This window comes from Carassius auratus, chromosome 7, assembly GCF_003368295.1.
Source record: "Carassius auratus strain Wakin chromosome 7, ASM336829v1, whole genome shotgun sequence".
Lineage (NCBI taxonomy): Eukaryota > Metazoa > Chordata > Actinopteri > Cypriniformes > Cyprinidae > Carassius > Carassius auratus.
The window spans coordinates 16,258,848-16,269,290 of NC_039249.1; the positions used below are offsets into that span (position 1 = coordinate 16,258,848).

General features: G+C 39.9%; 2 protein-coding genes across 3 annotated transcripts; one reads left to right on the plus strand and one right to left on the minus strand.

Moving 5' to 3' along the window:
* Positions 1–1,626: 1,626 nt before the first annotated feature.
* Positions 1,627–3,700, minus strand: cebpa (CCAAT enhancer binding protein alpha). The gene has a single exon (XM_026267618.1). The coding sequence runs from the start codon at positions 3,455–3,457 to the stop codon at positions 2,588–2,590; it is 870 nt and encodes a 289-aa protein (XP_026123403.1). The 5' UTR covers positions 3,458–3,700; the 3' UTR covers positions 1,627–2,587.
* A 2,093-nt stretch (positions 3,701–5,793) lies between these two features.
* On the plus strand, positions 5,794–9,472 carry cebpg (CCAAT enhancer binding protein gamma). 2 transcript variants are annotated; one of them, XM_026267619.1, is made up of 3 exons: positions 5,794–5,949; positions 6,961–7,200; positions 7,449–9,472. In XM_026267619.1, the coding sequence occupies exons 2-3, from the start codon at positions 7,084–7,086 to the stop codon at positions 7,833–7,835; spliced, it is 504 nt and encodes a 167-aa protein (XP_026123404.1). In that variant the 5' UTR covers positions 5,794–5,949; positions 6,961–7,083; the 3' UTR covers positions 7,836–9,472. The 2 variants fall into 2 exon arrangements, with proteins under 2 accessions (XP_026123404.1, XP_026123405.1); XM_026267620.1 differs by lacking the exon at positions 5,794–5,949 and adding an exon at positions 6,646–6,853.
* The last annotated feature ends 971 nt before the right edge of the window (positions 9,473–10,443 follow it).

The following is a 10,443-nucleotide window of genomic DNA, read 5'->3' on the forward strand; positions in this document are numbered from 1 at the left end:
TGTCCTGGCTTCCACACCAATGGATGATAATGCTCTGTTTATCAGCCTACAAGCTCAGTTATGTAGTCTGCCACTTCAAATGCTTGAGCGGATTCAGACAGGCTCTCAATGTTCCTCTGTGATTATAAAAACTTTATCGTTTTCATTATAGTTGTCATCCAGTGTTAATCAACCTGAGGCAACATACTTTACTTTTTTTTTATAATGAAAGTTACATTAGTCTCTTAGCACAACTGCTTAGCAATACAACCTACTTTTTATCCAAACATTTGATTAAAATTATAACTAAAATGATTGGAGAATAAGCCTTTATAATCTTAAATAATAAAACATTCAAACTGAACATTAGAAATACCATTAACTTGTTGCTCAGATTTCAGTAGCTATGGTTGTATACTGCGTCCATTAAGTTTGACGAATCTAAGAAATATTAACACAGTATCAGGACTTTCCCCATCAACATTTTATCCAATTCAGAATGAGTATTATTAGACAGATTTAAAGGCTGTTGATTCATTTTTGGAGACAATTTGGTGTGCTGGAAGTGTACAGGAACTTCTCTCTGAATTACGACAGAAGCAGTGTGAGACAAAGCAGATCATTCACAGGTGAAGCTGAACAAGGAAAAAGAGTTGGCAGCAAGTACTAGAGACTGAAAGAAGTTGGCCTGACAGCTATGTTCAAACCTGGCTTGGGCAGATTCCTTGTGTGCCATCATTCTATCTGCAACAGAGGTTTGGAAAGGAGGCTGATTTATTGATTCAATCATTCCAGAGCTGATAATGTAAAAACATGTCAATTGACAACAATGGAGTGGAACACATCTCAACCGGTCACAGGGACTATCTCTTTCTTTCTTTCTCTCTTTATCTCCTGCCCTGAAAAGTGTACTCAGGAGAAATGAGGCTATCAGTAGCACTCCACTCTATCTAATTTAAGGATAACTTGATCAATTCAGAGACGAGGGCAGAGACATGAATCAATGAGAGTGCTACTTTTACAAGTCCTTATCAGTGACTTGGACAAACCCTGATCTGTTACAGACAATGTTTAACGTTAACTCCATTAAAAATGCAACAGCTCACAGTAAATATTTAGCACAGTGAATTAGGGTTAAGTGAATGTTAACCGTGACGCTCAAAGACCCTGGAGCTGAATGGATCCTTCTGGAAACGTCTTCCTGTATTTCCGTAATAATGTGGAAGTTATCGTTTTACCTATAAAAATATGCATTTTTACTAGTTTTATTCCAGTTAGTTCTGATTTACATTTTTACTCATGCTCTTTCAAAGAAAGCACCTCCACAGATATGTACTGTATGTGCATACTAGACTCAAACAACTTTTCAGCGCCATCTCTCGGTGTCGAAAGAATTATACGTGTAAAGTGGGGTTGCTACAGAGAGTAACTCGAATTAGGCGACAGACTGTGAAAGATCAACCGAAAATAAAATATACACATAGCTATATATGTTGATATGAAATGAGAAGGCAACGCAAAAGACATAAGTAAGACAATGTTTTAATTCATAATTTTTGGCATATATATTTATATTTATATATAATGTTCATATTAAAACTGAAACATATTAAACATTCGTATAACATCTGCAATATGCCGTTTGTAAAAAAAAAAAAAAAAAAAAAAAAGTGCTTCCTTTTCCTTGCTTTATATTTCTGTCCAAATGTTCAGTGAGTGATGACGATGAAGACAGGAAAAACTCAAAAGGCACTGAAAGCGGTCTCTGCTCGAGGGTTGTTGTAGAAAAAAAAAACCTTCTCATGAAATGAACACGCTTACAGAGCAAGACAGGACTTCACTGCAAAACCAGTGAGAAAGCACACGGTGATCGTCCACCGGAATTGTTCACATGACAGCAACAAACATTGCATAGAGATATGCACCCTTTCACATTTTTATCAATCATACTGCATAAATACAAAGCGTTTACTCTAAAAGCGTATACTGACAGGCGTTTTACAGATCAGTACCCAAACCATGGCAAAAGGTTCTCAATGGAATGCGCTTCATCAGGTTGAGAGGGACGACATCGTGCATACAGTCTGCGATGCTAATGACAAATATCCTACCACCGTGAAAACCAATTCCAGTCCTATGCTTTGACATTTGTCGTCCATGAAACATCTCCACCCCACCTCCTGCACAAAGGTTAAATCAACAATATCATACAGTGAATGTTACGCAGCAACAGGTGTGATGGGAATACAGCCTGCTATGGCAGGAAAGTTTTTTTTTTTTGTTTTGTTTTTTTGTTTGTTTGTTTTGTTTTGTTTGTCGCTACAAAATGTAGTTCAGGTTCGCATGTAACCCCCTGGTATTTGTATATTAGCTGCACTGATAATGTTTCGCGTAGCTAACACACACACATTCTTAACAGGACTACACTTACAACAAGCCAAGTCCAAATGTGAAAAGATGAGCTTATCGTTTGTTTTTGTACAAAAGGCACATGTATAGGCTACCGCAGCTGCCTGGCTCCTATAGAAACACTTTGAGAATGTGTCAGCGTTTATCCAGCAGACGTAAATATCACGCAAAAGTTACTTCAAAAGTCCAGCTCGCTTTGTTAGGCGCAGCTGCCCATGGCTTTGACAAACGAGCCGTCGGGAAGCTGCCTGAAGATGCCCCGTAACGTCTCCAGTTCTCGCGTGAGGTGCTCTACCCTCTTGCGAAGTCTCTCGTTATCCGCCGACAACTCGATCACTTTATGTTGCGTCTCTACATTGCGCATTTTTGCCTTGTCCCGGCTCTTGCGCACGGCTATGTTGTTGCGCTCCCTCCTCAGCCGATACTCGTTGCTGTTCTTGTCGATGTGTTTCTTGGATTTCCCTCGATCGCCCATCTTCATGGAGCCCCCAGGCAGGTGGCTGTGTTGGTGATGGGGACTGGGTACGGGCGTCGGGGGAGGTGTGGGATGACCCGGCTGGAGATGCATGGTGGTTTGCGCGCAGTGCGCGATCTGGTGCTGCAGGTACGACAGATGTGGCGCGTGATGTTGAGGGTGGTGGTATGTGGGGGGCATCGAGTGGCCGAGCTCATCTTCCTCTCGGGGCTCCTGTTTGATGGCCACGGGTCTCATTCGCGCCTGGCTCTCGTAGATAGGCTCTAGTTTGGAGGAATCCATGTAGCCGTTCAGACAGCCGTACATCTGCGGGGGTCCCGGTGTGCCATTGGCGCCGTGGGGGTACTCGTAGTCTCCGCTCGCCAGCTTGAACTTTTCTTGCTTGGAGCTGTTGTGGAATAAGTCAGCCAGGAACTCGTCGTTAAAGGCTGAAGGGTCGATGTAGGCGCTGATGTCGATGGAGTTCTCGTTCTCGCAGATCTCGCTCAGGTCTCCAGCGGTGTCTTTGTAGGTACTATAGGCGGTTTGCTGACTCTGTACAAGGCTGGTCATTAGTGGCCGTGGGGCGACCTCGTAGAGGTTTGCTTGCTCCATGGAGTATCTAAAGCTCGCCAGACATGGCGAAGAGCTGCGGGAATCCAGCTTGTTCGCAGTACCGGAGAAAGCCGCGCTGGCTCCAAGTTCTCAGGACAGGCGAGCGCGCAGCCTGTCGTGGCTGTGTACTCGGCCGTAAAATTGATTTGAGTGTAAAGGCTGAAACACCACACGAGATCTCCCTTAAAATGACACTTGGACTCTCAGCGTGTGAGCTTCACATCTGTCAAGTACTTTTCTGAGAGCACTTATATATGCTTGGAGTTTGGAGGGCGGGTGTGCTCTGGGTCCTAACGCAGAACGCATCCCTGCGTCATCTTTGCGCGAGGGCTCAGGGCACGCACTGATATCGACCTGGTCTTTACAAAAGTCAATTATTATTGAATTATAGGTTAAATAGGCTGGTACGCGATCGTTTCATGTAACTGATAAAAAGCTATCATAATACATGATTGCTTTTTATGTTCGTATAATGTTTTATGGTTTTACAACTGCATATGAATTGATCATTAGATTTTGAGATTTATTTACAGCTGTTGGATGTGGGAACTGGAATGCATTTTTAAAAATATCAATGCATGAGGGGAAAACGGAGATCAGACTAAACTGGAGACCTATTACTGGTATAACGGGTACGGACATAATATGTAACGGATATTATATTAATACAATATAAATGCTAAACTAGAAAAATAATTATACAATTGGTAAAAAAGAAAGAAAGAAAAGAAAAAACAAAATAAAATATTACTGATATTGTCTTAACACATAGCCGCCTGCATTTAAACGTGCAATTGAGCCGATGCCATAATAAATTTTTTGATGAATAAATTAAGTCATCTCGACTCCACATTAAATTTCACAAAAAAAGATAGAAAACACTCCACGTTTTTTTCATCTAATTAAGATTTGTTTGATCTTTGTGTATTTAATTTGTCGTGTTTTATCTTTTATTTTTCCTCTGATCGCTGCTGCAGAATTGTACAATGCCATCCATTATTTTAAAGCGCTTGGGAGAATCTTTGCGCACAACAATAAATACGACCACTTTGTTAAAACAAACAGTGTAGCACACGTCTCACCTAGTGCGTGAGAAGCTGGAGAGCACACAGCAATCTACAGACTTGAATGCGCTGTAGTTGGAGCGCGCGTATCGCCGCTAATCAGTGCGTGCACAGTCTGGGAGCTCCCTCTATTGTCACAGAGAGGGCCTGGCATGTACCACAACTGAAAGAATGAGTCGAGAGGCCACAAGACATGTAGCCAGCAATAGATAAGTTATACATTTCAGTTTTTTTTCTGTTTTGGTCTAGCCTATTTTACCATATCAATATTAGAAATTATCATATGGAGTTAGTAGCCTAACACGTTATGTTACATTTAATGTCCTTCATGTAAAAAATGAATACTCTCATTAGGTCCAAATGTCCAGTCATTTCTAAATATAATATATAAATTAAATAAAACGGAACCACTTACATTTTGTGACATTCATTATAATGCAGGACACCCAAAATCATTTGTGCACATTTGGTGCTCTGTTATAATTTAATAATAACATTGGCTTTATATATTTTATTTGCTGGTGGTAGGCTTCCAGATTCCAAAAGTCTAAAGTGCTAAAATTATCTCAGACTTGATGTCCTAAGGCTAAAAGTGCAAAATGTTAATGTAAACAGAGTATTAGCAATATTAGTGAACAATTTATTTAGCTCACGGTTCTGTGAATCTTAATAGCTACTTTACTGTTTGCATTTTGGTAAACACATGAAAAATGTTCCATAACATAAAATAAGAGGTATTTTATTATTATTATTATGCAGTAAAAGAATAACAATTACAAGTACAAAAGTAGAATGCAGAAGAGGATTAGGGTTACATAAATTAATCCAAAGCAAACTGTTAGCATATACAAATCACACTATGGAATAGATTTATTAATTTCTAAAAAGGATTTAAAATATGTATTTAAATAAGGAAGGATTTATCTTTGAAAATGTACATATATTAATGTAAAATTCGACGAGAAATAGGCCTAGCAACAAACAAATTATACATTTAAAGTGAGCAGGGTCTATTCAAACAGTAACCAAAAATGTTATGGATATATTCTTATACATAAGTTAGAATAAAGATATTTAAAAAAAAATTGAAAAGTCAACACTAAAATGAGAGGTATAATGTTACCTTGGTTATTATTCTTTACAGATCTAATGTTTTATTGCATGAAAACGCCCCTGACCGACAAGTGCTGCCTGATTGGTTTAGTGACATGTCAATCAAACAGTGTATTTCGTCATCTCTCCCAACCCTCTGATTTGATTGGTTGCGAGAGCAGATTTCCCTACATGGTCACAAGATTTCGCAATACTCCCAGGCGCCGCTTTACCAAACAATAATACCTCAACCTGTGCTTATTTTTCCTTGAACAAAGAGGACATTATTCTTTATTAACGCAAGTGGATAACTTATAAGCCTCGAGCGTTTTCAAGGTAAGTTGTCTGGGTATATTGTAAGATAGCTATACAGACTGTCGAGTTGATTTTTTAATCAACTGAACGATGGCTCGCTAACAGAGGATCCGTGCCGCTCATTCGATTGCAAAATACCTTCAACTCCCGGATCTGAGGCCAACGAGAGCTTTATGACCCACGCTTAAACATGATCGCGATCGACTGTGGCGCATTATCCTAGATTCGCGTAACTTTTATGTAGAAAGCTGCCTGTTTTCGCTCTCGGTTCATTGTTAGATGCCTGACGTCATGGTTAGGAATGTGGCAGCTAATTAGCCAACCTGCTAACCTGTAGTAGATCTCACTTGTTACAGACTCACCTACACATAAAGAAACACTTCTGTAAGTATTGTCAAGGTTTTACATGGTTACGCGATAGTTTACAATACTGTTTTACCGCATCTGCGGCGATTTTGAATGTAGGCACACTGTTGTTGAAAGTAAGTCAGCGGTATTCCCCTTCATTCCCACAGTTCCGTGTATGATGTAACCAGCCAGATATGAGTCCAAACAACTTATAAAACACTTCCCAGCTTTAAAACTACATCACCAATCAACTTAAAATTGCTTTACAGTAGCTTCGCTATTCTGGCGTTTGTTTAAAATGTTAACTTTAGCTCGAAATAGTTCTGCATGACGACGGAGTTTCCCTTCTCTCGTGTACAAAGCAGCGGGTGGGAGCGCGAGCGATGATGCAACCGCGGGCAACACTTGAGCTCGCGCTCATTGGAGAGAGAATTTGCCACATATGCACATTGACATGGCAGCACGGTCGGATTACAGCAACACAACGCTAACGAATGAGCACAAGCGGTTGACCCGACTTTTAAGTGTTGCAGCATTTTGCTGAAATAATGTGTTTCTGCTTGGTGCATCTGCCCAGGTGGGAATTGTGTGACATCAAATCATGCAAAGTGTGATGGAGTATGAAGCTGATGTGTGCAGAGTACTCTGTCTAACTTATTTCTCTGAATCCTGTCTGGTTTTTAGGCACACAGCTGCATTTTGGGGCATTCAGCTTCTCACAATACCAGCTTACACCAACTCCAGTTCTGCGAAGTCCGACAACTCAGGTCGGAGAGGGAGAGAGAAAGACAGTGGAAGTGGATCCAAATGAGCAAGCAGTTGCAACAGAAGATATCCAGCACAGATCAGAACGGCGTTAGTGTTATACAGAATCAGCCACATAATAGTGCACTGAACCCAGCGGGAACTGCAGGACTACAGCAGGTACACACATCAACAAACTAACCTACTTAACCATTCATTTCTGAATATTAATATTCATGACTCTGTAAAAGCATTCAATTGTAATTTTTTTGCAGTGCTTAAACCATGGTATGTATTCGTTAAGTGCATTAAATCATCCCGTTTCTCATAATCTTGAGGAATAAGATTTGTAGATTATTTAAAACCTAATTATAAAAACTGTAAATTAGTCGTGTATTAGGTATATGACATTATTTGAATTCTTCCAGGTTCCTCAACTAGTTCCAGTGAGTCCAGGAGGTGGGGGTAAGGCCACACCACCCAGCAAGATGAAGAAGTCCTCTATGGATAAAAACAGCGATGAGTACCGCCAACGGAGAGAACGCAACAACCTGGCCGTAAAGAAAAGCCGCATGCGCAGCAAGCAGAAGGCACAGGACACCCAACAGCGTGTCAATGAGCTGAAGGAAGAGAATGAGAGACTGGAGGCCAAAATCAAATTGCTTAGCAAAGAATTGAGTGTGCTCAAAGACCTGTTTCTAGAGCATGCTCACAACCTCGCAGACAACGTGCAACCCCCTGCTTCTGGTGGAGGCCCCGGAGACCTCTGCAACAACAACAACAACAACAACAGTGGCAGTAACAGCAGCCAGTGAGGGCCTGATGTTGGTTTGCAGTGTGCTCTGCTGTGGGCTGTGTGGAGGCTCTCTAGGCAAATCATTTTACTTAATCGTATTATGCTTTTTCCCCTCCCGTTCCTGGAATGTGTACTGTCCACGGTGTTTAACTTGTGCGTCTTCAGTCTGTACACTCAAATTCGGTTTCCTTTTTCACTCGTATTATATCTCATCCAGAATGTTACGATCGCCATAGCAACCGCAGAAAGTTCAACCCACGCTCTTGATTTGATGTGCAGGAGATAATTGTAATATCTGCCCTCCATTCGTAAAGCAGCACGTCTCAGTGTCTTGAAACTTTGCAGTGTCTTGGAGGACCGTGGAAGCTCCTCAAAAGACAATTTTGAAATCTGGCCAAAGCAGGTCACGAAGATTTAACAGTTGATATAAGAAGAGTAAATGTGTTCCGTCACTCCACTCTAATGTGGATAGGAAGGATTGAGAAATGTAAATAATAGACAGCACTGTAGTTGGTTAACATCATTTTGAGTTGGAATTGAGTAAGGAAGATTTTCAACTGCAAAGAGTACCTATTTTGTATTCCTGCTTTTTTGCCTGTCAGCTTGGGTTGATTCAAACTCTTATTTGTTGACCATGTCTTAGTTGAGCAAATACACTGTTGTATCTATGGTAACAGACTCAAGACAGACTAAACGTATTGCATCAGACTCTAGGCAGCGTCTGCATTACCAGTAGTCCTTAAATCCCTACAGTTAAGATCTCAATTTTGACAAGGGTGGAGAAGAACAGATAGAGTAGAAAATTAGCTCTAGTGTATATGTCAGGGTGTTGGTAGGCAAGTTAACAAATTATTTCATAACAGTAACTCCTCTGTCTTTGTAAATACTGTTGAGATAAGGCTGAGAATGACTGGTGCTGAACATTGAAAGTCATCAATCACCTGACGTGCCCTACATTTATTAAATTATGTAAATTATAAGTTATATTGAAAAATGTTCTTATCTGAAGAAGCTTTGTCTAACTATGTTCAATTTTGACCATTTTGTGTCCCTGACCAGTCTCTGTGTGAATTTACATCTGCGGCAGCAGGTGTTGCTAAAAGTTATTGGAGCAGCCACATGACCTTTGCCCTCACTGAGTCTCGTATAGCTATGTGTTCCTGGAGTCGCTGTAGATAGACATTTGTACCTCAGGCTATATTTCATAGCCTCACCAGACAGCCTTTAAGATCTATATTCCTGTTTAGGAGGAAATAAAAAGGGGAGGATAAGAAAAGACAAGGCAATCTTATAAGATGACTGAAGCATCTTTAATTCTACTGTATATTTTCATTTTCTATATCTGAAGTTTTAAACATTTAAAATAAGCATGAAAGGCAATGCATGATTAGCACTATTTAAACAACTAATTAAAGGTCATGCTCTATAGAGGAATAGCGGATCTGCGACTGCATACTTTTTGTATTGTTGTATCCGGCTGAGCTAAAATAAAGCTATTGTGTAAAAGTTCTTAAAAATTAGACTTCAGTCGATATTTCATGAATATTTGATTGGCATATTTTGCTTAAGTATGAGGGTTGCTGGGCAACTTGCTTTTTTACATAAATGTATACTGGGTTTTTGTGCATTGTAAATTAAAATTGAATACAAAATACATTCCTTGTGTTTGTACTAACTGTAAAGAGGGGCACAAAACCTATTGACCAATTCAGCTGAAGCCCCTGCAAAAAATCCTGCTGCAGCAAGTAAAACAAAGCATAATTCTAGGTGAGCTTTCTTCTAACCAAGGCCAACACCTCTCTTAACATAAACTCTAGCACAATTTTAAGATTGCCACTATATGTTTAGGCAAAAATCACATTCTGTCTGAAGTCCTCATCACAAATAAACCATTTTACAACCAAGAATATAGAATTCCAAAACCTCGGCATTTAAAATGAAAACTATGGTGAGAGTTTTTAAGCCAACTAAACTGGTTATGAAACCAATGTGACATGCTGTTTTGCTATACCACTGCATGTTGGGGTGATAGACCTATTACGAAATGTTGCATAGTCAGTTCAGTCAACCACACATAGTAAACTACTGTACTATTTAAAGGAAGAGCTAAACTGGATCAGAGTTGTCTCAAGCCAAGATTGTTTCCCAATGGCTTCAAAGGTGCAAATGATCAGGAACTGCTAAGCTTACCATGCTTTTTGGGAAACAATCATGTCCAGTCCAAAAAAAAAGAAAAAAGGTAAAGAGTGTGCTTTTAAAATATTTTTTTTTTTACATGATTGAAGAATAATGGGAAGATTTTCTGACTGTCAGAGAGAGGGTGTATCATTCTGTACTTGGACTCTGGACTGTTTTATGTGTGCATATGTGAGTACGTATCTTGTTCAGTGAGATAAGATGTGTATTGGAACACAGACACAATTTCTCAGAAGAGAAGAAGGACATATAACACTACAGCTACAGCTCTCACCTCTCTATGTTCTTCTTTTCATTTTTCTATAAACTTTTGGACATATCCTCTCTTTCTAGAGTATATTTCTCTTCTGTAGATGAGATCTTCTGTATGAGATGAACAGAGTGATAGGCATTTTACAAGTTATCTTCACAACCCTTTCAGTACCTCCAGC